The sequence below is a fragment of the Penicillium argentinense genome, assembly GCF_028826775.1.
Source record: "Penicillium argentinense strain IBT 30761 chromosome Unknown utg000005l_segment0_segment0, whole genome shotgun sequence".
Lineage (NCBI taxonomy): Eukaryota > Fungi > Ascomycota > Eurotiomycetes > Eurotiales > Aspergillaceae > Penicillium > Penicillium argentinense.
In genome coordinates, this window is record NW_026622664.1 from 2,085,858 (window position 1) to 2,112,624 (window position 26,767).

Consider the following 26,767-nt stretch of genomic DNA (forward strand, 5'->3'; position numbering starts at 1 on the left):
AAGCTGGCATTTTTGGTGGAATAATTATTTGAGTATACCCGACATAGAGGCTGATTTGTCAGTTTCAAATCAGGTATGTTGCCAAGTTTGCGATAGGAGATGCAGCGCCAATCCACATCCAGTCCCGATGTGTTGGCCTGCCTTATTGTGACTACCGAGGAAGTATTAATCACACGTACTATACTAGCCGACTATTAGGCTTATCCTAAGATGCTCGATGTACCGTGCCAATCCTGGCTATTTTCAGTGGTGTGGTGCGAGATGCCCAGGTGGAATATTATGAACGGCTGTGGGGCCAGTGCGGTGCAGACTCCAGCTATTTTTGACGTTGCGGTGCGAAATAGGATATAATAAACGAGCCTGGGGTGGGGATGGGGCACTTATAAGATTGAAGAAACTCGCCAGACCTACGGGGTAGTGCAACTGATATTCGACCCATCCTGTATGGAATGCCCGTAGGCTAACAGAAATTCAGTCGACGATTTCCGTTCCGTACTGCACACATGGCTATATATATCCGAGATTTTCATGGTTGACATTGCTATCTATGATCAGCACCTCTGAGCCTACCAGTGCCCAACGAGAGACTTGATGCAATTCAGTATTGGTTGGGGACGAACACCGTCGAACCAAGTCCCACCACGTGACTGTATACTGCTGGGGCCGCTGATCGGTGTACAACGGGCGGTGAGAATGCTCTTTTTTTGCCGTGCGGGGAGAACGCGTCCCATCACGTGTATGAACCAGTCACGTGGATTCATCTGCCGCCACGGGTATATTTCCGCGCTGTGCCTTTGTCAGACAGGAGAATTGAACTACAGAACCAGAAAAAATATAGTGGGCTATGGTTCGCCCTATATTCATAGAATGCATACAGGCACGGACTAAGAATACTTACTCATGCTTTGCTCCGCAGGCTTTTTGGCATACACCACCCAGCGGAGCTGGAGTCCCCTGGAGAGGGGGGGGGAGTTCGCCAGCACCACTAGTAACTGCCCTCACGTCGCAACCTAACAACTGCTTTCACTTCCCTTAAAGAGATATTTGTAGACACAGCCTTAATTTGCCCTTGCCCATGACCATATGAAACATATCAGTGGACAATTGTAGAATGGTTGCAATCAATCACTGATGCCGCTCGCTGCCGACTTTGTGGGATCGTTGGGGCGGGGCCGTGGGCGGGATTCGGTTGGCTCGCGGAGATCCCGAGGCCCGCTCTTCCATGTCTCCTGCCGTTGCCTTCGCTTGCGACTGAAATTCGTATAACATCTCCCACCTCTGCTGATCTGAAACTAGAAAGCGACCTCGAATTATTCCACTTGAGATAACTGATTATGCCTCCCAACAAGCGCGCTCGCTATGATGATGATGTCGTTCAGAACGGCGAGCTGACAACCGCTGCAGAAGGCTTCTTCGAGGCCCTTGGTAGGGTCGATATCTTTCTTTACTGACGTTCGGAGACTAAATCTTCTTGATAGCCGAGGCGGGGGTGACGCACTGTTTTGTCAATTTGTATGTTCTTTCAACCAGCTCGCGATCGCAGCCCTTCTAACATGATTACTAGAGGGAGTGACCACCCTGCCTTACTTGAGGCGATGATCAAAGCGAAGCAAGGTGAGAAGTCTCGAGGAGAAGTGGGATGTTTGGATGCTGATGTGAAAATAGAGAAGCTGGCAAATTTCCCTAAAATAATTACCTGTCCTTCGGAGTTGGTTGCACTTTCCGCAGCTTTGGGGTATGCCCAGGTTACTGGAATTCCGGTAAGCTGACTCGTTTCTTAACTATTTGGCCTTAGTTGACATTCTCCAGCAATGCGTACTTGTTCATGTAGACTGTGGGACTCTTGCCCTCGGCCAATCGGTTCACAATGCATCAGTCGGCAGAGTGCCTGTCCTTTGCTTTGCGGGCCTAAGTCCTTTCACTCAACGAGGGGAGTTACTTGGCTCACGAACCGAGTAAGATACCCTTATTCCCTTGAATTGCTGTTTCTAACTTGCTGCAGATTCATTCACTGGCTACAGGATGTGCCGGACCAAGCGGCGATTGTTCGGCAATATTGCAGATACACAGGGGAGATCAAATCAGGACGCAATATCAAAGAAATGGTAAACAGAGCGTTACAGTTCACCCTGTCTGACCCGAAGGGCCCGGCATATCTCATGGCAGCACGAGAGGTTCTAGAGGAGGTAAGACCGGATGCACTACAATGGGTACGAAGCGCATTTCAACTAATTAACTGAGCTTCTAGGAAGTCGACAAGGTATTCCTCGAGGAAGAACTCCTCAGCCCAATTGTCGCGAGTGCACTACCCGAGTCCGGTAACTGCCTATCTGAAACCGACAGAATGCGATATGTTCTAACTTCGAATTCGGTTATCAGAGGTCCAATTGATCGCCAAAACTCTCATGAGTGCCAAAAAGCCACTCATCATCACGGGATATCTTGGCCGCAATCGCAATACACCCCCTTTGCTAGAAGAACTCTGTGATAAGCTCCCAGTGAGTGTCGTGGAAATGGTCGGTTCGGATTTGTGCATCCCCAGTGACCATGAGGCATATCTTGGCGTGACGGTGACTACGCACCCTGCAGTTCTAGAAGCCGATGTTATCCTGATACTAGATTGTGATGTACCCTGGATTCCAACTGCTGGAAAGCCGAAAAAAGGTGGGTTGCCTCTGCCCTGGAAGGTTTTGACGCTTCGACTGACCCTTTAAGGGACAAAAATATTCCACCTCGATGTCGATCCGTTGAAGCAGCAGATGCCACGTATGCTACCCAATCTCAACACTTGACTTTAATGGTGCACATTCTGACAGTTAGGAATCACAAAGTTTTCTCCATCAGTGCAACCCGTCGCCTTAAAGTCAGCGGTGAGCTTGCGCTGAGGCAGTTAAATGGATTTATCGACAGTCAGAATTTGGACAAGACCCAATACGCCGCAGAGTTTGAAGCTCGCCGAGTACGTTATAGTGAATGGCGAGCTGTTCTGGCAAGTTTAGCGTCACCTCCCTCAGATGGCACTGTCACTGTGCCCTATCTCGCTTCCCGGCTACGTCAACATCTTCCTCAAGACACCACTTTTGTGCTCGAAGCTGTCACAAATGCAGGCCACTTAATCCACCATTTGAACTTAACTACGGTAAGATCATTTCTCAATTCTGCAATATATACTCTGACACATCATATCAGCCTGGAAGCTTGGTTGGTAGTGGCGCAGGCGGTCTAGGATGGGGAGGTGGTGCAACCCTGGGTGTCAAGATGGCGAAACCCGGTTCCTTCGTTTGTGGAATGTGAGAGCCCTGAAACTGATCAGGTCAATTACAGCACTAATAGAGTCTTAGTGTTGGGGATGGAGTCTATCTCTTTTCCCAAATGGAGAGCGTTTATTGGATCGCGCGGCGCTACGATGTTCCATTTTTGCTTATTGTTCTGAACAATGGGGGCTGGAACGCGCCAAAGGTTTCGGCTTTGCTGGTTCACGAAAATGGACTATCATCCAAGTCAAACAGAAAAGGCTAGTTTAGTCTGAGAATCCTCGCCATAATCTGAGCTAACACCGCCCTCTATATAGATCTCAATATCTCATTCGAGCCCTCGCCTGATTACCCAGGAATTGCAACTGCCGCAGGCAATGCGTGGGGTGCCACAGTTAAAACACAAGACGATCTAGAGACCGCTATAAACAAGGGGAAGGAAATCGTGGACAGTGGAAAGTGCGCTGTGATTGAAGTCGCGTGAGTGTCCTTCTCATCTGCATATGTTCAAAAGCCTGACTTTCAAGCGTCCCACCTATTTGGACAGAGACTTAGGATTGGGTGGGTGGGCCAATTTTCAGACACTCAAGTCGTGAGCTTTCGCCTGATCAATGGGTTTCTATCAATTGTCCCACTCCCAAACTTCTTTGAGCAGTTTCTGGGCCTTTTTAGTAGACAAAGCATGGAGATGTTCCGTTTCAATCAACAAATTCAATAGAGCATTCTGCTCCGATCGCTCAGTAATCCGATCTCCATCTATTTCAACAATTAGCCTGCCCACTGCTGCACTTTATTGATGGACCCTTTATCAAAAAGGCTTACACATGGAATCACCCATGCACGCTGTGATTAGTCCCGGGGCTGTGCTATTTGAATAGGCAATACCACAGAGCCTTAAGACATTGCCCTTTATCTCAAGCTAAAGTGGGAGGAGTTGGTATAGTATAGCAAGGAAAGAAAAATACAGGATGGGAGTATCGTACATCCTTGTGCTCCGCTGCACACTTTTGGGTTGGGCCCATCTGAGGAATGTTGGGATCGAATGCCGCAAGCAAAATCTTTGCCAGGAGCCAATGCTGGATCGCAGTCACTGTAGCCATTTAGTATCGGCAGACATTTTGGGGGAATCAGATTTCAAATACCTTGACAGTCCCCAAGTAACCATACTTGGGGGAATAATTCATTCCTAGATCGCTCCGGCGCTTCATCGTAGATCGGATTAAATGTCGGCGGTTTGGATGAAAACCATTTTCCATTAAAGTCACAGAGGCGATCGTACGTTTCTTGATCATGACAATTATATCCATAACAGTATGTCAGAGCCTCCGCGCAGTGTAAAACTATGCGATTAGCCCACGTCGAGTCATCAGCTGGGGCAAGAGATCTGTATGCCGAAAAATCACAGCAGCTTAAATCGAAGCGAAAAGGACGCTGTTTTATGAATGCGCTATGGAACTCCTGACGGAATCCAACCCACAATGCAGCATTTTGAAGACCATGTCCTCTAACCGCAGGGTAGGCCTGAGCTTCGAGGAATACTTGGGTTCCGCGCAAATATGTTTCGTCGTCAACGCCTACCAATGGTGCTGCGTGGGTGTATGGATTAGATTCCAGGTAAGGTATTGATAAAGGATCATTACACTCTCTATATCACTTACCATCAATTTCTTCATAAAACCGAAGAGTCACAGCAGCAGCCAATAGGTTTTCGTCTTGAACTTCAGTAGCGTTTCCTGACAATGACATTAAATGATAGATGCACAGATTCTGATATTCCAGTGCGGTTTCAACTTCTATGGGAGGAGTGGGAAGGTTGGAAGACGAATGCGCGATGCGCTTGAGTCTCTGGCTTTGGCTAATGTGGCGAGCTGATGTCGAGAATATTGCGTATAAGAGTGCCGGGCAGCATGCTGCTCTGTGGGGCGCAACCAGAGCAAAGTGCCGTGTAACATCGCAAGAATCGAACTGAAAAGAAACATCAGTGGACGACCTTCGTCAACCTTCTGTGAATCATCTGAAAATTGGGTGTCGTATCAGACCGGTGTGCTGTACCCATTGTGCAAGTTCCTCGACAAAATAGCGCATCAAGAAGGCTTCTAGCAAAGTCTTCCAGGGCCAAAAAAATTGGATACCCCGATTCGGACTTTGCAGACTTGAGCTGCTATCATATGTGCTCGGAGGCGTATCATATTGTGATGCATTATCAGAGAAATTCGGGTGATGTGGGACATCATGATATGTAGAACCTGTTTCTGCAGGTTCGTAGCTCGTAGAGTGAATCGACTCCGGGCTGACTTTTGACGACGGAGCCCCGGAAGAGGGGTTTGACCCATAACTGTCGTTGGAAAGCCGGAAATTGGCAGGGGCACAGAATGGCCTTAAAAATGCGCAATATCTAAAGACTCGTCCACGTAGCGAATGTCTAAATTGATCGTAATGTCGATTTGGTCAGTGACTTATTTCCGAGGCTCATATTCGCCCCTGGGCAGAGGAAATCGAAATATCTAAGTTAGCGGGATATCACTCACTCTTTCCAGCTATACTTAGCCAGGGTTGATCGTTGGCAAACTTCAATCTATGCCCACTGTTTCGTATCACCGGACCTGGGAAGCTGCATTTTATATTCATTCGGCGACATCTTGAGCAAGAGGGCTTGAGTCCATCGCCTAGGTTGTCAATTCAGCAATGGGGATCTCTCCACGGGAGAAAAGAATCGACGCACATTTCAAATGGCGTTCTGTGGGGATGTTAATGGGAGAATTGGAGCTATTGAAAGGTACTTACTTCGACAATTGTGACTATGAGGCAAGGAGAGACCAACGATTAGTCATTGAGTATAAGAAGCCGCTGTTTCCGACAGAAGAGGTTAAAGCGGCATCTTACCAGGGAACCACGTTCAGGGTGGGCATTTGTGCTTGCTCTGCTGCCACCAGTGCCAGCCGAATCAAGTCAGCGATTTACATTCATCCAGGTAGGACTCGAATAAGTTAAACCCTCGAATATCGGCGATCCTGGACGAAAGCAATTGAAATGGGCACGAATATACCATCGATCGAACAATTCATTCTGCCCCGCATTGAGAGGGCGGGTTTTTTTGCCGGCGTTGACAGGAAAGGTCATTCTCCCCGGGCCGCTGGGGCTTCCCCGCAAATTTGGGGCAAAATCCAGTGCCGATCATTTCTGCCTCAGGCGTCGTAGGGAATGGACAGTGCGCAATGAAAGTGCGTCGTTGGCAATAAGAACGGTACCGCATCGGTGAATCATCTGTAGTACTATATCGTAGAAAGAAAAGCAATTTCACAGGTTTCATGATTTTTATACACTATCACGTCACAATTAAACACACTGACGCCGTCCCAATGCTGTTCCCTGGTCACTCCACATAATACATCCGTCAGAAGATGCAAGCAATATAAAAAAGAAATAAGGTACAAGAAAAAGAGACATCAAGGAAACAGAAGGTGGGAAAGAAAGGAAGGAGAGAGGCAGAAGTAAAAGAGTTATGCTCGAGCGGTGGGCCGTGGTTTCCAGGAAGCACGGTAGAGGCCTACTTGAGGCTTGTTCCCATGAGACGAAGTTCGGGGCGCATCACGGAAATTGGGGTACAGACCCGATTCCACATCCATCAGAACAGCACTTTGAGGTCGTGCAGAAGCCCAGTTATCGGTTTTCCGTCGGGTTTTGTTTGGATAAGAGGGCGGCGTCGAAGGCTTGGAGGTATTGGCTGTAGCTTGGGTCTTCTCTTTGATGATCTCGCGAAGCTCCTTGTCATCTTTTGTGATCTGAGCTTTGATGAAAGCCAAATCGTTCGATGCTTGAAGGGTGGACATGACCGACTCCCGGGGTGTATAGTTGTATTGCTGAGGGTTTGGCGCGGAGATGGGGCCTATGGATGGATCAAGGAAAGCAGCATCGTCCTTGGACAACAGCTGGGTAATATCCAGGGTTTCTCCGTGTGGGATCTTATGGGGATGTGAGGGTGTAATGCAGTCCATGTCAACCTCCTTCCGGAGTACGTGGTCGATATCGACTGCTGAGAAATAGGCACATGACTGCGGAAGATCGTCAATGCCAACTTGCTGTGAGAATATGGCGCGAGTCCAGACGTTTGCAATTTGAAGGGCCAGAGCTGAGCGGTATTTGTCTTCCTCTTTCACCAGGTATCGGATCTCATCATGAACAGTGATGGCCAAGCGAGCCTGGATGTTGAAGCGCCGAATCAAGAAGTCCATGCTGACGATCAATAGGTGGAGATAATCCACACCCGACGATTGAATAGCCCAATTGATGCGAGAAGTCATAAAACTACCCTTGTTGATGAATCGTCGCATGAGGGCTTCTGTGATTCCAGCACCGAGAGCTGGGGTTCTTGGCCTTTCCTGGTCTGCAAACTCCTCAAGCTTGTTGAACACAAAGGACTCAGTGCCACCTCGCCAGAAAGGAGTCTCGCTGAGGACACGACGAGAAGTCCGCGTACCCTTGGTCTCCTTGTAGAGGTTGGCCGCAGTGGCTTGTGTTTCCCTTTCTGTCAGAGACGGGTTGAACTGGCGAAGAAGGGTGGCAGCAAATTTCACGCCAGCTCCATAGATACGGCCATAATTGAACACTTTGGCGTCATTCCGTGAAATCCCCAAGATAGACGCACTTCGGGAATGCAGGTCAGTGCCCTCAGCTTTGGATCCCTCGAGAGTCATGAAACCAATTGCGTTACCGCCATGTAGTTGGAAAGGAGCATCGCCAACGAGACTGGCAATCCACAGTTCTTGGGAGTCAACATCGGCGCCGACAAAGACGTGGCCCGGTGGCGCTTTGATCATTGCCTTGAGTTCGGATCCAACGCGATTCGACTTCGCATTGCTGGCAGTGAGCCAGGTGTTTTCGACGGCTCGCCGAGTGATGGTACCCATGGGGATCACCTGGGGGAGAATGAATCCCACGCGATGTTCTGGAGTGCCGCTGGCAGAAGCCTTCTTGGGCACTTGATCTTCATAGACCACCATTTGACTCATGATGCGATCTCTAGCACTGATCCAATACGAGCATGAAGCATTCATGTCCAAGGCTTCCTTTGCAAGTTCGTACTGTGACGAGAGAATGCCACGCTCGAAATACCCCATGTACCCCTTGCCTAGCGGGTTGGTGCATCTTGCCTGGGGACCGTCTTTGTGGGGGATCTTGAAGTAGACGTGTTTTCTGTCATCTCGAAGTTGGTCGTTCTTCTCTTCGGCGGTCATATCGCACCGAATGACTGGCTGATTCTCATATTGTTTGACCTGATTGTGGGGAACTCGAAATGTCCACCCGTATTTGTCGGACCAGATGAGGGGATAGCCATCCCACGACAATTTCAGAAGAATTGGCGCGATCCGAGTCCGAACAGTGAGATTTATATCGGCGTTACTTGTTGGAAAAAGGTCCTTGTACCATTTTGGCATCCCTGGTTTCTTCTGTCGTGCTGCGGGGCGCGGAGGGTCTCCTTTTTTTGCCCTTCACCATCTTGATCTCCTGACCAGTCCAGTCCAGCTGGCGCAGCCAGGGGTCGTTTTCATAAAGGTCCGCTTGATCTTTGACTTTCAAGGCCTCATTGCACAATTCAACCAGTTTCCGCTGAACATCATCAAGCCGCTTATGATATGTTTTTTCAGCATTGGTAATATACTCCTCCCAGGTTTGGTTAACGGGGAGGATGACCGAGGACAGGTGTCGGAGAGCACCAAAGCTCACGGGGTGAGGACATGTTTCAAGAAAATTCGGGAAAACCTTCCGATAAACGCGATGAGTGATGGAAACGTCGGCGGCGCAGTAGTCAAGGAGCTCTTCCAGCTTAGTCAAGAGGGTCTCTCTATCGAGTTCGCCAAAAAAGTCTCGCTGTGCCTTGTCGATGGTTACATCACAATGAAACTTGGCGACATCTCTCAACGAGTTGACGGAGCTTCGACCGACCCACAGCTCTTCCTCCTCTTCCCTCAACATGTTGTTTTCGAGCAACGATGCCAACTCCACAGAATTATGCTCGCTTGCAATTTTGTCCCTGAGGTCCTTTGTGTTTTTTTATGTCGCATCCACGTCGGTCTTTGTTGCGAGCACATGCCATTGACGGCCACATGAAGGGACATTGTGTCAAGGAAAAAGTTCTTGGATTGTTTCAGGTCGTATTCTTCCAGAACTCGGGCGCGGTCATAACCAATATTGTGACCAACGACGATCCGAGGTTGAGATGGGTCTCCAAGGGGAATAAGGTGTGCCGTTTCGGTCGATTCGCCCAATAGCCAGGGAGAGATCCAGGCGTACCATGCCGTTGGGCTAGTGGCGCAAGCCATGACCGCGAAAGGATGCTCCTTGTACATGACTTCGGTGTCAAAAGTAAGATTCGATTCATTTGGCGCATCAACCGGTTCTGAAGATCCATCCGGATAGTATTTGGTCCACCCGCTGCGCTTCGCCCACTTTCGTGGTTTATCTGGACAAGTCACGGCTGCATACGATTTGGCGTAAGACAAATAAGGCTCTGACGCGTCCATCCCCAGTTTGTAGAAGTGTTCGTCTAAGGTCTTTCCTTGGAGTTCCGGCAAATCGAATGCCACTGGTTCGGCCCCCTTCTGTGATTTACCCAGAAGGTCATGTCTTGCCAGATGATCTCTTGATAGGGCAACGAGTTCTGGGTCGGGAACCCGACTTTGGTTCGGAAAGACTTGAGGGTGTACATAATCGCTTAGTTGTTGGACTCCGATTTCATTGAATCTAGGAGAAGCGGGGACTGGGTTCAAGTCAGTATCTACATTTTTGGTACCGGGAGATGCAGTAGTCCCAAGCAGCGTACCGGAGAGCGATCGCTTAGGTGAAGCTTTGTCATGAGCGGTTGCTGAAAAGCCCCGTTGGCTCTCTCCCACAACCCGTTGCCATGGCTGGCCATGGACAAAAAGTGCTGGGCGCAGTCGCAATCGCAAACGTGCTGACCTTGCGACACCCCTGGAATAAGGAGTGTAGGAAGAATTCCAAGATAACATTGTATGATTATCAGGATCGCGGGTATATCAGGTCATAGCGGATGCGACCGCAGCCTTGTCGGGACTGCACTTGAGGATTTCGACCGTGTAGCGAGGGATTTCGATGCAAACTGCAATATCTTTGATATCACTGCCTATCGCGGTATCTTGAGGCGTCATGCCGGAGCGGAGGAACCTGTCGCCGATCACCGACCGCCTTCTTGTTTTAGTCGCTCCTCCCTTATCAGCCAGCGATAGCGGGACCGCTCACCCAACCTGGGCAGATTCCGTATTCACTTCTCTTCCTAATGGTCCCATCTCTGTAAGTCAATATTTTCTCGTCGCTCTCGCATCGTTGCATGAACGACAGCTTCCAGCCCTTAGACGAGGTTCACGAAACGCTCTTCCCAAAGATCCTCCCGCTGCGATCATCTTCGGCGCCTCATTCCGTCTGGCACTGTCCCCCGATTTCCAGCGGTCCAGGACGACTTTGGTGTACTGGTCACCTTTGTTACTCTCGTTTTGAAGAGCCGTACAGTATCAATCTACCGAGATCTCGCCCTCGCCCTCGAAACACGGTTCGAATATGAGCCGCAGGGCTTCAATCGTCGATCTCACCTCAGCGTCGTTGCCCCGTCCCCATCCTCCCTTCTCCTCAACCACATCCATCCATCCCATATCGGTATCCCCAGAGCGTCAGACAAGTCCTATTTGGGGGGAATCAACACGGCCACGGAGATTGAAAAGACGCCGTGAGAACGATGATCCCCAGTCACCAGGGCCATCATCTCGGCGGCGAAGAGAAGAGCCCATCGATGCGATTGATTTGACCGAGGTTGACAGCTCGTCGGAGCTTGCGAAGTCATTATCTAAACAAAGGGAAGATGCCGTCAAGTCTCAACAAACTGGCAGTCATGACGAGGAGACGAAGGCCCGCTCTTTATTGGGCGCTTATAAGTGTCCGATATGCATGGACACACCAGAAGATGCAACAAGCACTGCATGCGGTATGTTTTCAAGTCTCAATAGCCCTTCAACTCTGATATGTTGAAACTTACAAGTATTTATGATGCAGGCCATCTTTTCTGTCACCGTTGTATCCTCGAGTGTTTGGCGACCGCGGATGCCAGAAACCAAGATTCGTCAAAAAATAAAGGAACATGCCCCGTCTGTCGAAAATCAATCACAAGGAATGAAAAGACGGGGCCTCGCAGAAGTCTCATTCCTTTGATGCTGAAGTTAACGACCAAGAAACGGAGCATAGTACCGCTGGCCCAAACCTGATATTGCACCTATTTATATTTCCCGTCAAGCGTGGCGGCATGAAGCATTTTATTGGCGCTTGGCCTGTGTATAATACTGAATCGCTAAGTCTGGCATACCCAGAATTTTATCATTTTCTATGCATCACATGAGTGGTCGGACCTTGGAAGGAGATTTTATCAGCCATACCAAATTTGAGCTCAAATTAGTATGAACCTGCTGAATGAAACGCTATGTTATTGTAAAGGTGAAAATTTTGATATTCAAATGAGCGCCAGATTCTCGGATTTCCGCGAGTCCAAACATATAGGACAAGGATACGGTATTGAAATTATGGACTTGCAACACACACCACGGATGTACACGAAATCATCATCATAATCAAATAAAGAATCGCAATATCAAAACGCCCCGAAATGCTAAGCATAGGCAGCCCAACCTGGAAAGTGTCAGTTTTCTGATTGGTATCTAAAAGAAAATTGCAGGATGACATACCGCAATAGAGAACAGCAAGATTTTTCTCATCCGTAGCCTGTTGAATGAGCTCGTTGACAGTGGCAGTGACACTCAATGTCTTGCCTAACTTCTTGGCTACAACTTTCAAGGCTCGATCAGCCTCACTGGGCTCATTCTCTGAGGGCTTTTCCGTAGTAGTCTCAGAAAGAACAGGCGGCCCATCGTTGCCTTCTTGGTTATCCTGCATCTTCTTCATGCGCAGAGGAGAGACAGTCCAGCTGTAGAGTGGATCGTAGCGGAGAACGTCCAGAATTGTCATTATGCTGTAAGACTCTTTTCGGAGAGCCTCCAGAGTAAATTCACAGCATCGTCTGAAGACGCCTTCAGTCTTGGTGATTCCGAAGCCGTCAACAAGGTCTCTGGTCAGGCGGAAAGGGACCACTTCAGGAATGGGGAGAATGCGACCTTGTTCAAATGCAACACCCAGATCAATGTGCACAACCTCTCCAGTCTTCTCGTCCAGGAGAATGTTATGACCATGTCGATCGCCGAGTCCAAGTACATGTCCGAGAATTGAAATCGCCGCCGTACTTCTTGTGTAGGAAAGTCGCCTGCTGAACCAGTCATCTGGATTATTGAACCTCTCCATGAAGAAGTATTTCATAACCGGGTGGAAGCTTTCTGTCACTTGGCGATATGTCCTCACTCGCTGTTCAAACGACTTGGTCTGCACCTCCGCAATTTGCTTCCGACAAGCGTTTGGCTTCATGTCCTTGGGGAAATACCGCTGGTGGGCAGGCATCAGGAAGTCACCTAATGGGACGGTGTTTGGAACGAATTCAATAATGCCGGCATTAAGCGTCAACGGGAGGACCTTGTAAGTTCGAATGCCCAGGTTTCGATGGCGAGTTGGCTGGTGATCTTTGAGCAAACTGCTGACTTGCTCAAACACTTGCTCCATGATGGCATCTTGGCGAAGATCATCATTTCCACCCTTGTACTACAATCCTGTTAGACTGAATTCAAATGACGTGGTGTAATGGATTATTATAAGTGATCGAGTAATAACATACCAGCTGCTTATAACGGACACCATCAGTTGCGACGGCTGTCACAATCTTTGGTGCACTGACGCCTGACGCAATTGTGAATTCGGGAAGGAAAGTAGCAGTTGAAGGCACATTGCTGTAGTCACGGTCGGGTCGAATATCGATTTTCATGGTAGGTGGTGGCAGCCTGTACGTGGTTACATCTTGCTCAAGACGCTTCCCCGTAGCCAGTTTATCCAAACGGATTTTGGCTCCACTCTTGTACTTGCCGTCGGGCTGATCGACGGCGAAGCGCACATAAGTGATGTTCATATTGTGGACAGCGACCCAGGTAGAGCCAACACTCTTGTCGTTCTTCAGGCGATCCACGAGCTTGTTTGCAGCGCGGAAACGAGAGTGAGAGGATTTATCTTTTCCTCCCTTTGACTTGCTGCTAGCAAAGATTTGATACATCCCGTGAAATGGATGCTCTGCACAAATTCTAAACACAAGCTCCGTGAGAAGCGATTGAAAATCATCTGTCACATCAAGAAGACGGGAAGAGAGCTGGTTCATAAGCGCTGCAAACTTCCAGCTGGGGACATCATTAACATATCGAGAGACGGCGGTATTAGCTGTTTTGCTATCCGATTTATCGAGCCAGAGCGCACAGAATCGCAGAGCGTCATTGTTGTATATGTCGCTCTCCCTTAGTGCGAGCAGGTAATTTTCAAGACACTGTTGCAGAAAGGCTTCCTGGCTTCGCAACAAACGTTGGTATTCCCGGTCATCGAGATCGAACCATCGTTTTGTATTCTTGGAGAATGCTTTCAAAGACTCTTTTTCACGGCCCTGTGACGTTTTAATCATTTCTTCGAGGCCAAGAAGTTCCTTCTCTTTGCGATCTCGAAGTTGTTTCACCCTCTTAAAGTCCTCCAGTACATCAGGATTCAGCAGTTGCTCATCACAGAATGTCGCAAATCCGTGATACACTCGTCCAGCCGCTTCTCCCTCCGAGGCTCCTTTCAGCTCTTTGACTGCCGGATACAAGTACTCCTGGAGGATTAATTCGGGCTTCTCCAATCGAGCCTCGGCGACATGATGGCCGAGAGTTACAAGCAACTCAGCACGGCTGAGTGGAATCGCTTGTTTGTTAAGATCTCCTTGGCCTTTGAGTTGCTGAAGCATGCGAATCGAGGCTGTCATTTCTCCTTGATCCCAGAGGACGTTTGCAAGATCGAACGTTGCGGCTCCTTCAATATTCATACCCAATTCACCACAAGGCACAGAGAGTTTGGAGAGGCTGATAGCGGACTTCAGGGACGCCTGTGAAATGCCGTGACTTCGGGTAACTTCCAACGACTGACGGAATACTTTTGCTTCCATCAGGCGAGAATCCTCCAGACTCAAGTTCTGCTTTGACCTTAGAAGCTCCTGTTTTCTGATTGACGAGGAAAGCCCCTCATGCCAGCTCAAGATCTCTCCGACTTCATTATAACTTTCAGTCTTGAGCCAGCTGCTGCGGTCAATAATTTTGTCCCATTCCCGTTGCATGTCCTCAGGGGAGGGTGATTGAATAACGTCTCCCATCTCCGCCAAGATTCCCATGGCGCGCATCGCAGTACGTAGCTGCAATTCAGATCGACCGTTTTCGATTGCACCGTCCAGGGTTGTTAAAATACAGTTATCGATGCAGTTGACAACTTCTGACAAACTTGAGGATGTGTGCAAACTCTGGAAAGCACGGAAAATTGTTGCTTGTGGTGACGAGTCTAAGGGTGAAACAGGAATATCCCATTGCTGAAGACTCATGGCTGCTTTCAAGGAGCTATCGGAAGGAATCTGCGTATCCTTTGATGTCCCTGAGGCGGTCAACATTGTATTGGAAATGCCTTGAAGATTTGTAGCGTTCAAAGCTTTCAGCACGCCGAAGGGGTTTCCATTATCCAACAGCTGGATCTCGCTATCATACTGAGCGCTTTGGAACAGCAGATTTTTGAAACCAGAGCCCTCGTATTCCAGCCTTTCCATGACAGTCTGCAACGATGAGCTCTGCTGAATTCCATAGAACAAGTCTGGATCATCAATGTTTTTGAATACGCTATGCACAAGTCCAACAGGGGGTTCGAATCTGGAGACAGAAGAACGACGAGATCCTGCGATGATCCTCGAGGCCTCGATCTCAAGGAATAAAAGAGAAGTTTTTTGAAGACCACAGAGATGCGCCGCGGATGATGCCTTGGCAAAGTCGATCTCAAGCCATTTGTCCCGTTGGGCTATCGTCGCTTCTTCCGGGAAAGGTTGGTTCCGCAGGTACAGGATGCAGTTTATGACTACTCGAGCATGCGACGTGGTCTTCTCGTGTACACTGCTCAACACTTCTCTGAAGGCAGAAGAGATGGCTTGTTTTAGAGGTCCCTCCACATCTCGTTCCGCCAACAGGGTATCATGAATGATATATGGCAATATCTGGACAGCCAAATCGGGGATCACATTGAGAGATTTGCGAAGAGGCCCAATCACCGGATCGTCTAGAACAGCACCTGAGAGAAAAAGAGAGATGTTTCGGGCCCATTCGGCAACAGTGAGACCCGTCGCACTTATGTCTGTTTTGCTGCATCGCTCCAGTTCCAGGGAGGAAAGTGTTATCTCGGGACAGGTGTAGGGATTCCAAAGAAGAGCTTTCATCAATGAGTCCGGAATAACCTCGGCGCAGGGCTGAACTTCAGGACAGTTGGTCGTGATATTATTCAGAATCGTTTGCAAAGTGTGTTCGATCAATCCGGCTTGTATGTTGTCCTGTGTCTGTAATTTGTCGCACAGCGCTTGGATTATCCGAGCTTTGGAGTGGCAGAAGACCGATTCTTCGTCCAAGCCAGCCCTCACAAATAGGGACAGGTCTTGCTCCCTCAGCAGGTTATCATCGATTTGCCCGTTCGACGCAAATGAACGCCCAATGACCGAGGCGGCCCACAGTCGGTAATCTTGCCCTCCGTCAAACTTGTGAAGTGTATGCCACAGTGGGACAACTAGGTGAGACGAGTCTAGGTGCTCCGCGGGAATTGCCCCTTTTGGATCCAGCGACCGCTCAAAATCAGAACACAGTAGAGACAGGGCAAGATCACACATCGGCTTTCCCAAGAGGGAATTGGCTGAACCTCGGTCGGTGAGAAGCTCAAGCATTAATATCTCTTGTAGTTTGAAACCTGATGTCTGCTCTCTGTGGGATATTTGCAGCGACAGATTGAACATTTTGAAGAACGACTCCTTCACAGTCAAGTTCCAGTTTGCAAAGTTCTCCTTTTCCACAAAATCGCAAAGCCATTGGTGAAATCTTTCAGCGTTTGTAAGAACGCTCCGGAACTGCCCCTCGTCTGTATTCTTTCCCGATTTCAATGAGAATAGGCTGCTAAGAGTTGCAAATGTGGTGATGCAAATTCCAGCCGTAAACCCAGGGTTTTCTGTCAAGTAGCGCTTTCCGGCTTCGAGGAGGTACCACATAATGCCCAAAGCATCCTCGGAACAGTGAATATCAGATATGAATGGCCGAAGAGAGTGAAGGAGCATCTCAAAGGGATAATCCTGGAGGACGATAGAACCGCACAAACAGACAAGGATTCTGATTTTCCGGATCACGGAGCACTTGTGAAGAGAACCAAGGGCAGGGTGTATTGATTCAAGCAGCGACCGGCACACGAATGTCGCGAGTGTGGGGGTCCACATGGACTCGAGGTCGAAGCCAGCTAACTTGCAAAGAAAGTCAAGCTCGTCAAGGAGATATCGGGCTCGGAAGGACGGCTGCTGGTTGGCAGGCAGAGAGCTTTGCGGAGCGCAATTTCCAACAATACGCGCTTGGATATCAGACGCATACTGAAATTTCGGTCGTTTTGAAAATGCGCGTTCAATTTGGTCGAATCGATCAAGTGATCTGAAGAAAGTAGTGATGACCCGTGGGAATTGGGCTTCAATTTCTGTGATGAACCCTTCCGCGCCGAGCAACTTTCGCAATCGAACCTCGACGCCCTTAGGTTGGCTTCCTTGCCCCGGTGGTGTGCTAATGTCGCGTGCAATGCTGTATGCTTCTGCCTTGGGGAATGAAGCCTTGATGAGATCGATATGTGGAATTTCCAGAAGGTCTGCAAACTCCTGTATCTCTGACTCTCTGCCTCGCATCATCATTTGCCCAACAATCTCATCCTGGACGTCTGCCAGCATTTCTTCAAGAGTCGCGTATTCAAATATGCTGAATGGCATTGCGGTGAAGCTTTGTGTCTCGGTCCAGGTGTACAGTATTTGGGATGCGAAGAGGCGGAACAATTCTCGAGAGTCACTCAGGCCAAGTGCATTAGAAGTTGACTTCATGCATTTTTGAGCATACCCAAGAGAAAGCGGAACATGAGCTGGAGTCTCAAACATATGATAGATGCTCCTGCGTAGCAAAGTGTGCCATTCTGAAGCCAGGCGAGACAGCACAAAGAGGCGTAGAGCAATGCCTTCGAGCCAGTCTGGATCTCTCGGCAAATTTTCCAACACGTCGTCAAATATGACGTCGTGATCCTTGAAAAGGAATCGTCCAAATAAACCAGGGAGCAGCTTGGCAGCACTGAACTTGACTTGGATGTCTCCTTCGTGAAGGATTTTGAGAAGACTTGTGCGTGGCGACGGCAGGGATTGATCACTGCCATAGGAGGGCCACGTATCAAGAACAGTCTGAAGAAGCTGGAGCAGGAGAACATAGATGTTTGGCGAGGCTCGTTTTTTGCTCAGTAGATCCTGGATAAACCAGTTATAAACATCCATGGCTGACTCATTGAGTGTGTCACTTTGGTCGTTGGCCCAGGAAGTAGCAAACCCAGTCATCATACAAATGCAAAGGCTGTTGGAAGCCTCGCACCGCTCCATTTCATATGACGATAGACACTTCTCTCCGAAATCCTCAAGAATTCGTAGAATATGTTCTCTCGGCATGTTTGACCAAGCGTGGAAGATTCCAGACAAATAGTGCGATGCCGAGAGCATATCCGCTGAGTTAAGCCCATTTAGATAGTCTACCAGCGCTGCTTGCTCCGGTGAGTTGTCCTCAGTATCACCTCGTAACAGTACTGACATTTGAACAGTCAAACAGCGCTGAAAAGTGGAAGCATCTGAGATCAAAGGACTCTGCTGCCGGTTCAGAGAAAGAATACTTTGGTCCGTCGATATTTGGTCATCACCGGTCGTGAGTCGATCGTCCATGTCCATAGCGTCACTGGCAACCGATGCGGCTGATTCCTGGCCTTGACGAATCCTTTCAAGAAGCTTTGCAAGTGGAGCAATAAGCGGAGAAAGAGCTTTCCAGAAAATATCATTGGTATTCGGCAGGGACGATGGAAGAAGGGGTGATAGAATCTCAAGGGATGGTACAATGAATCTCGGTCCATATGCTGCCATGCACTCAATAAGCCCACTCCACAGAACCTGGCAGTTCCGGTCAAGATCTTGCACCTGAGATCCAAGGCGCTCTGGCTGACATGCCACGAAGAGAGCAGATGTGATGCAAAACGAGGTCAAGATTTGCAGGATATCTGGAGTGACATGGAGTGATTTGTCCTCGCTTATTGCCCGCCATGTCTGGAGAAATGATTCGGATTTTGATCGCAACAGCTCCAGAATCACTGAATCATCAGTGTGCTGGCGATTCGATGAGCCCAAAACCCACGACACCAGTCCGTTCCATGGATTGGCATTGCGGACGACCTCGTCGATTCCAAAGAGATATTCCAGAAGTTCGCTATTTTCTTTCATGAAACACCAGGTTCCAGCCACAGAACCTGTGGTGCCCGGCCTAATATTGGGTGGCAGTTCGAATGGTCTTTCGGTGCATGCCAAAAAAGATTCAACAGATTCAACGGCCGTGCGAATCCGGCGATCTGTGCAGTTTGGATTCGTTCCGTGACAGTTCCTAGGGTTTGATTAGCGGAGTGGAATCATAGAACAGCGCTCGGAAAATATACCGATAGCCCAAGCCTCTCTCAGCCAGCTGCAAATTTGCTTGGACGCATTTTGAACGGACGCAAGATTCAATTGCGTTTTCCGTCGTGCTATCGAGGCCCATAGGCCTAAGGATGCGTCAGAGAGCGTAGAGGGACCATTCAAGCTTGCGGACGCCAATGTTGAACGAATGTATTCTGTGACAACCGAGTAATCCAACAAATCGGATTCGAGAATCAGGCTCATGAGGTTGCACGCAGCTCTTGACGTGGGAAACGAAGACACTGCACGAGATGTGAGATCCACAATCTTTACCCAGGAGTTCTTGAGTGGTGGCAGCTTAGCGGCAGAACAGCCAGTGAAACTGTTTTGATAACTGGGTCAGATTAATCAATGCGGTGAACGCAACTCCCATTTGACATACCTTGCCAATGCCACCATAGTCCATGATGAAGCAGCACTGTTATCATCGACGATGCTAGGGATGAGCCGCTGAATTAATTCCTCTTTTCTTTCGAAGCTAGTCCCATTTTCGAGGTGTCCATTCTCAAGAAAAGGGACCAGCTGCAATGCACAAATTCGCCGAGTTCCAGTTGCAGATACCGCATCTCGAAAGATATCATCAACCCCAGAATTGAAACGTCGTCTTTTGCTGGGGCCTTCCTGGGATGCATCATCGTCCGAAGTACGAAAGGCGATACGCTCTGACAACATCACAAGAGTCGCAATCGCCCATACTAGTGTCCAGCTCTGTTCTGAACGTTGATTTCCAAGACGAGGCCCATAGATCGGTCTATCGTTTTTCGCAGTGTCCTTGTGCAAGAGGATTTCGTCGATCTGAAGCATTTCCTTCTCCGGTCGTTTCAAGTACTCCGAATAAAGGGTATGTGTCAGTCCTTCAATTGACCGCGTTAGCATTTCAGATGGTTGCCCCTCGGTTGGTTCCTTGCGGACCGCATCGAGAAGGATTATTACGCAGAACATCACAGTCACAAGCAACTCGTCCCTGACCGTTTGCAGCTTCGTGGACCACAAACGCCGAAGTACTGGAATCAAACCTAGCAAGGTTGATCGAACTAGGTCTGACTGGTCGAATAAAACCTTCGAGACAAGCGCATTGATGCTACTGAACGCCAGTTGCTGGGTACTGCCTGCCAACGTGGATGACAACTTGACGAAACCGACTAGTCCCTGCAAGATGTTCTCTGCAGTGGCTTGGACTGGAGCATTCGGGCTTGTGACCAAAAGCTGGATACACTCTACAACCTCTCCGGTGACATTTCTATCACTCACGTATTTCTCCCTCAAGGCCGGCGCGGGTGTCATTCTTGACGGTGTGGAACGGCTGTCACTGACATCGGGTAGGTCTTCAGGGGCAGACCGCTGCCCATCGGTTCGGATGCTGAGCTGGCTTTCATCACTATCTTGGTTGCTGATGACTGCCAAGCAGAAATCTATGAGCTTTTCCCATTCAGCATCGCCTAGGTGCTCGATGTGGGGTGCGTAGCGAAGCAATGACGCCAGGCACTTGGTATAATCAACACTCAGAGGCTCCCACAGTCCTTCTCCTGGAGCGGATATGGTTTCGGTTATGTGGTCAATGATCGCGCGGACGGTTTTAAACCTCAAATTGCGCAGGAAAATATCAACTGTAGTCCGCAGCACAGACGCGCAAGTGGACAAACGTGCGGTGGAAGGGCTTCGGGAATTCGACCGTTGAGCTCGGTTGTAAATCAATCTTTCCACTGCGACAAATCGGAATAGCGACTCGAAAATCTTGTGACAGGCCTTGTCATTGAGGTCCGAACTAGACCAGCCGCAATTAGCATTACAGGCACCACCTGAAGGAAACAAATGGGGGTCGACCACTTACACTCTTGAGCTTCCTCTATATTGCTGTAGTATATGCTTAAGATCTTCGATGCCAGTCAGTACCATGAATCAAGCTCGGTCGTAAAATCGGGCCAACCAACCTGCGAGGCCATCCGAGCGCTCCTTCTGCTTCTCCGAGGTTAGCAGCTCGAGAGCTTTGTCAATGAGAAGAGTCCCCATTGTGACGGAGGAGCACCGGCGAAGACCTTCCGCACTAGCAGCTGTGGTGATCCTTTCACCCACGCGCAAACCTTTTCAGTCTACGATGGGCTTTGCATCGACCAGGGAATCCGCGGTGATTGTTGATGCGCCGAGTGGCAGGCGGCGCGGAGGTCACCGCCCTCCGATAGCTGACTACTGCTAGATTGAATCGCGCACACCCATGGCATTACATACTATGGTCTAGTTGGCATTTTCTTGATTCAAGCTGGGGATCTTACTTTCCAAGTAACAGTCGTAACTACTCAATGATTTTTTAAAAAGGGGTATGCGCTCAATTCGAGAAAGCAAAGTTGCGGAGTGGACACCACCAGTAATTGGTGAGGGCCAGGCACACCGCCCGGAATTTTGATCGCGTTCCGCAACAGAGCTCTGAGCTGCCCTTCCAAACTTTCTCACCCCGCGCGCCGCTATGGCAGAGCTTCACGATACCCTGGCAGGCTTGCGTGGCCTGTATCAGGATCTCTCTGCTGTGTCGGAATCCTCATTCATCAACATTGAACGGCTAGTTGTTGAACTGGAGTCGCATATCGAGGACTTCCGAAAACTCCTAGACAAGCCCGCCAAAAACAATGCCAGTCGCCAGAAAGTCCTGACAGGTGAGTGCCGGACGCCTCAGTTTTCCACTCCGCCCGGATACAAATCTCCTAACCGGTATCATAACCATACAGGAAAGATAACGGTTGCCGATATCGAGTACTCAATCAATCAAGATTTCCAGCAAGGCGCCCTCACGCTCGCTGATGCCCTGGACATCGATGAAATGGAGGCTGCGGCGATGTTTATCGCTGCCCAGGAAGACTCCCAAGTGCTCGATCGACCCCCTCTCATTGCAGCGATTATGCGCTTCCACGAACGCCGACACTTCGTCTTAGAATGTTTGCGCCTGGTTCTCCGCGAGTCCTTCGAGGTGGAGCATGAAGCGACCCATGTCATGATGCAAGAAACGGTTTCTTTTGTCCTGGATATCAAGAACGGGGCCCCGATGCACAATGCATCATTGTTCGCTCGGAAAGCTATGGATTCCATGGGAAGCATTGAGAAATGGCTAACGCTGCTAAGTGAGCAAGTCCAGAAGGCGTCGATCGTTGGCCAGGAAGGCGACGCGGATACCATGGAGGCGATTGAATATCAGCGCCGGAGCTTGCAGCAGCAGCACGAGTCTCTAGGCGCCATTATCTTCTACCTGTTCAAGTCGGCATATTTGAGCTCTGAGGATCTTCGCATTCTCGTCAACATTTTGAAGAAGATTGAGCGCTTCGACGGTTTGCTGATCCACTACGTTCCCGTCGCCATTGAGTCCTTTTCTCGCTACGGATCCCCTGAGAACACTGGTGTTCCGCGTGAGGAAGCGCGCAGCCTACACACAGCCGTCACAACAGCCAGGGATGGCCAGACATGGAAATTGCCCAACTTTCACGCTGCCATCACTGCGCTGTGGCTGTCAGTCTACAGCGGATGGTACTATGATGACAGTCCAAGCGCGCAGACATCCGGAGTCGATATCGAGGCTGAGTCGAAGCAGTGGCAAAAGCAGTTTCTCACCAGTCTTGACGAAGGGGCTCTCGATTTCCTGCTCGCAATCTGCTCTAATGTCAACAGTGAGGAGTGGGCTGATCCAGCTCGCAGCGAGCTGGTTGCATTGCTTCTGCGAGAAAGCGACATTGCCCTCCCCGAATCCGATCTTTGCAGCAGTTTCATGAAAGAGCTGTTGATGGAAAGCTTCCAAGGCTTTGTCGAGTCGTGCATCGCAAATATGCCGGACGCGATCCGAAAGCTTAAGTCAGAGGAAGATAGCCAGAGACTGGATCAGCTCACGGCCCTTAGGGAAGGTTTGAGCTCCAGCCTTCACCGTGGTTTGGTAGAGGCACGAACCCACCTTGAATCGTTGCTTATGGTCATTTCCTTTGCTTTCGAGCACCGCGAAGAAGCCGCCCAGGAATTCTGGAGTGATCCCGATAGCAACATGTACGGCTTTCTCCAATGGGCTTCCAAGCGTCAGACAGTGCCCCGTGTGAGTGCCTTTTGTGAGATGCTTTGCGCTATCTCCGAGGGTGAAGAAAACGCCTTAGCCGCACATAGATTTTTGTCTGAGGAAGACAAATTCATGGGTTCCAAACTCAAGCGGTCTTCTACCATGAACTGGACGCAGATGTTCGCCGAGTTACATCTTTATGCCACTCGGGTTAATGAGAAACCTTCTAGTGGCAACACCCAGCACTTGCGTGCACGCAAGCCAGACCCTGTTGATATGAACGAGCCTGAGAGCCCGGTCATGCTCACCTGCTACCTACGACTGATGGGGCACTTGTGCAAAAACAGCGCGGCTGTTCGAGACTGGATGCTGCAAAACCAAACATTCAAAGTTGTCGAAACCCTTCTGCACCTCTGCAGCGGACCGATTCCAACTCACTTGAGGGCAACCACTTTCACAGCACTCTCTGCTTTGATGGTCGACAAAAGCACCGTGTACGGCGAATCTATGTGGAATTCTATCGACAACTGGTTGTCAGCTGGGTCGTTAGCTGCATCAGCCATCGGCAAGGTCCCCGCTACTTCTGAAACCTCCGCCTCGAATCAGCAGCAATCTTTGCAGAAGATTGGCGAGAGCTTCGATCAGACGAATGCGTTCGTCATGCTTCTCAACTCACTGATTGCCCCCGCCAACTCGACTGAAAAATACCTTCCGCTCTCTTTCACTGACAATCTGGGGTCTACGTATCGCATGGCTGGGATTGAGCCTTACATCGACTTTGTTCTGGGACACGCCCTGACCCGCAAGCCCCAGGATGTCAAGGAATACCAATCGCGTTTGCTCAACTACAATTGCCTGGAATTCATTTTGTCGAGCCTGAGAACCTTCAACGAAGAATTTGTGACCGTCTTCAGTCAACCGACTCTTTCTGCGATTGGAGCAACTACACTTGTCGACTATGTTCGTTTGCATCCATTTACTCGTGTTATGGAATGGCTTTTCAATGAGGACGTGCTCAAAGTCTTGTTCTCGACCAGTCAGCAAGACATTTCCGAAGTCGCCCGCATGTCTTCTGACTCGGTCCTGGTTCTGTCCTTGCTCCGCAGCGTTGAGGTAATGAACCTGATTGTTGACCTTCAGTCCACCTATTTCAACATCGTGAAGCCTTTGCTCAGGTCCCATGTCACGGGTAATAAGGCAAACGTTGCCAATTCTTCACTTGCCTCGTTTGAGGACAGCGTCCTGAATAATTTGACACTGGTACCCGCACTCTGCCTTTATTGTGGTACTGGGCACCAGCAACTCACTGTCACTTCGTTGGCTTTGCTGGAGAAGTTTACGAGTTCCCGTAAGCTAAACAGAATGTCTTCACCAGAACTTACAAAGTGGCAATCTTCGAATAAGATTGTTGAGGTACTAGCTAGCGAAGTAGACGTCGACAGCGTCTCTCGCTCTCTTGTTTCCATGATGGACCCAGACCCAAGAGAGTTGGAACATGGCTCTGAAGCTGCCGGTTATGTCATTCGGGAAAGCTTGCTGGCCCTCTTGAACAGCTGCCTGAGCATGATCACGGATCGGCCTACTGTTGCTCATCTCCTTCTCGGGTTCAGTTCTATTAGCAATGTTCTTGACGTGCCATCGGAGGGCTTGTTCGCCAATCGGATGTCTTTGCTGCACGCCATCATTGGTTTTCTGCAGGTTTATCCAGACAATATGGAGGACAGCATCATGTCGTGGACAATTCATCTCAAGCGCATGGCCTTTGAGGTCTTGAAGCATCTCTGGTCCTCAAGGATTGCCAGTTACTTCACCCTCGGCGAACTGCGGGTTCACAGGTTTTTAGCAAACATGTTTGCCACCCAGCCTATTATTGGCCCTAATACTCTCTGGGATGGCTATCCCATAGCCTCCGATCAATTCTGGGTTACCCATGGTACTTCGGCCTTGACAGAGTTCCTGCTATACCGCAGCCATCTCTTTGCGTATGCTGCAACCGAAATCCGCTCAGCGGCCAAGATCGGATCACCGACGCTCCAAGCCGATATTATCGCGACCTTGCTCGGATCCTCCGTTCTCGACGATGGTCAAACAGTCAATAATCTGTCCGTATTTGACTTGTTTGACTTCGCGGATATAGACGTCAGTCGTCACTTCGAGGCCCCTCAACTGCCTATGCTTGCCAAGGTTGTATCCGAAGTGTGGACTAAACAAGAGGAAACGTCGACTATGTACAATGTCGCCGAGCTGGATCAACTGATTCAAGCCCACAAAGAGCATGTCTTCGGTGCAAACGCCCCTCGTCCCAATGAAGAGGAACAGTTCCAAATGGAGGCAGAGGCACTGAAATTAGTCGTTCTTGCGAGAAATCAGAGCCGTCAACTTCAACAGAACCGCCACCTCGCCCTGCGGTCCTGGACTGAGCTTATCACCACGATCGTTTCTTGCTCCATCATCGACGAAGCAAATAGGCCGACATTTGTTCTGCACGCCATTCAATTAGTCCTTCCCAAGCTCGAGGTCGCCATTGAGGGAGATTCTCCGGAGGCTATCGAGCTGGCGCGATTGGCCGAGACACTTATCAGCAGGCTTGCTTCCGATATTGCCGCCGGCCCTGCTTCTCAAAGCGGAGACATAATCGACGAGAAGCTCCTCCAGCTTTTCCAAGTCTCGGCGCGAGGAATCCTTTTGGCCTCGGGTAACGCCAACTTGCGGGAGGTGCTTTACAGTATAGCTGCACAGTACCTCACCCGCATCACGTCGCCCGACTCGGCACACGACAGCCTTAGACGTCACAGCCAGCAAGTCGTTAGAGCAGCAGGGCCAGGTCTTGTTGAAGTCATCTGCGATGATGCTTATACTGGTGATGAGACTTCTCGTGCGGCGGCTCTTCTACTGTTGAATTGTCTCGCATCTTTGGACAACCAGACAGAGTGCTCTCTGGCCGAAGTTGTCTCACAGTCGAACTATCTGAGTCTCTTTATGGACGCGATCCAGTCAATCTCCCTTGAGTTGCGGAACGCTCAGGCAGCCGGTGAGCTTCCAAATCCTTTGCCCCTTCTCTCCGTCTTCATTCCTCTAACTTGTTCATTCAGATACCCCTGCCTTGCTGGAATATTACGAATCACTGCTGGCACTTCTTCAACAGTTTGCTCAAACCAAGAATGGTGCCATTTCCGTTCTCAAATCAGGCCTTTTCGATTCTGTTCGCGAATCTCAGCTGTTTGCTGCTGATCCCGATATTGGCATTGGTAAGTCCCACGTGCACAGGCTCTTCTCCCAACATACCTTACTAACTTCCACTAGATATTGATGACCCTGATTCACTCCGCAAGTACTACGACCTTCTCTTGTCCCTGGTCCGCGTTATTGTGTCTGCCGTCTTTTCTCGAGGCGTGCACAACGAACAAATCAAGGTACAAACTCGTGTCTTCATCGCCGAGAACCGATCTTGCATGGTGGGTATTTTCAAGCGATTTGCAAAGATCGGTGGAAGCGGGGACGCTGGTCATCACGAAGCTCTTTGTGAATTGGTCAAGTCCTTCATGGCTCTCGTGACTGCCACTGAGTATTTGGAGGTAAGTGGTTATGAACATTGGTAAGACTTTATAAGTGCGAAAATGACCATCTTTTTAGTTCGAGGATCAAGAAGCGCGACAGACTAATCCACTTATGATGTCGTTCTCATGATGGATCGAGAATATTTCGTTTCCTGAGGATTGTGGTGGGAAACGGACAAGCATGGCG

At 49.5% G+C, this 26,767-nt stretch overlaps 6 protein-coding genes across 6 annotated transcripts; 4 read left to right on the plus strand and 2 right to left on the minus strand.

The window, feature by feature from the left end:
* Positions 1-1,334: 1,334 nt before the first annotated feature.
* On the plus strand, positions 1,335-3,738 carry N7532_005571 (uncharacterized protein; the record flags this gene model as incomplete). Its single annotated transcript, XM_056618065.1, has 13 exons — positions 1,335-1,425; positions 1,479-1,512; positions 1,565-1,614; positions 1,666-1,760; positions 1,810-1,955; positions 2,003-2,186; positions 2,249-2,318; positions 2,380-2,664; positions 2,716-2,766; positions 2,832-3,139; positions 3,190-3,290; positions 3,342-3,514; positions 3,572-3,738. The coding sequence occupies 13 exons, from the start codon at positions 1,335-1,337 to the stop codon at positions 3,736-3,738; spliced, it is 1,755 nt and encodes a 584-aa protein (XP_056474224.1).
* Positions 3,739-4,751: 1,013 nt separating this feature from the next.
* Positions 4,752-5,126, plus strand: N7532_005572 (uncharacterized protein; the record flags this gene model as incomplete). The annotated part of the gene is made up of 2 exons (XM_056618066.1): positions 4,752-4,868; positions 5,034-5,126. The coding sequence occupies 2 exons, from the start codon at positions 4,752-4,754 to the stop codon at positions 5,124-5,126; spliced, it is 210 nt and encodes a 69-aa protein (XP_056474225.1).
* A 1,628-nt stretch (positions 5,127-6,754) lies between these two features.
* Positions 6,755-10,261, minus strand: N7532_005573 (DNA-directed DNA polymerase gamma MIP1; the record flags this gene model as incomplete). Its single annotated transcript, XM_056618067.1, has 4 exons — positions 6,755-8,709; positions 8,765-9,270; positions 9,321-10,011; positions 10,075-10,261. The coding sequence occupies 4 exons, from the start codon at positions 10,259-10,261 to the stop codon at positions 6,755-6,757; spliced, it is 3,339 nt and encodes a 1,112-aa protein (XP_056474226.1).
* A 565-nt stretch (positions 10,262-10,826) lies between these two features.
* On the plus strand, positions 10,827-11,524 carry N7532_005574 (uncharacterized protein; the record flags this gene model as incomplete). Its single annotated transcript, XM_056618068.1, has 2 exons — positions 10,827-11,247; positions 11,316-11,524. The coding sequence occupies 2 exons, from the start codon at positions 10,827-10,829 to the stop codon at positions 11,522-11,524; spliced, it is 630 nt and encodes a 209-aa protein (XP_056474227.1).
* Positions 11,525-11,922: 398 nt separating this feature from the next.
* On the minus strand, positions 11,923-21,009 carry atmA (DNA-binding protein kinase TEL1; the record flags this gene model as incomplete). Its single annotated transcript, XM_056618069.1, has 6 exons — positions 11,923-11,942; positions 11,999-12,959; positions 13,033-18,896; positions 18,981-19,333; positions 19,382-20,798; positions 20,931-21,009. The coding sequence occupies 6 exons, from the start codon at positions 21,007-21,009 to the stop codon at positions 11,923-11,925; spliced, it is 8,694 nt and encodes a 2,897-aa protein (XP_056474228.1).
* Positions 21,010-21,460: 451 nt separating this feature from the next.
* N7532_005576 (nuclear pore complex Nup192/Nup205 family protein) lies at positions 21,461-26,622 on the plus strand (the record flags this gene model as incomplete). The annotated part of the gene is made up of 3 exons (XM_056618070.1): positions 21,461-26,054; positions 26,116-26,271; positions 26,327-26,622. 3 exons carry the CDS (start codon positions 21,461-21,463, stop codon positions 26,620-26,622), a joined length of 5,046 nt encoding a protein of 1,681 aa, XP_056474229.1.
* Positions 26,623-26,767: the final 145 nt, after the last annotated feature.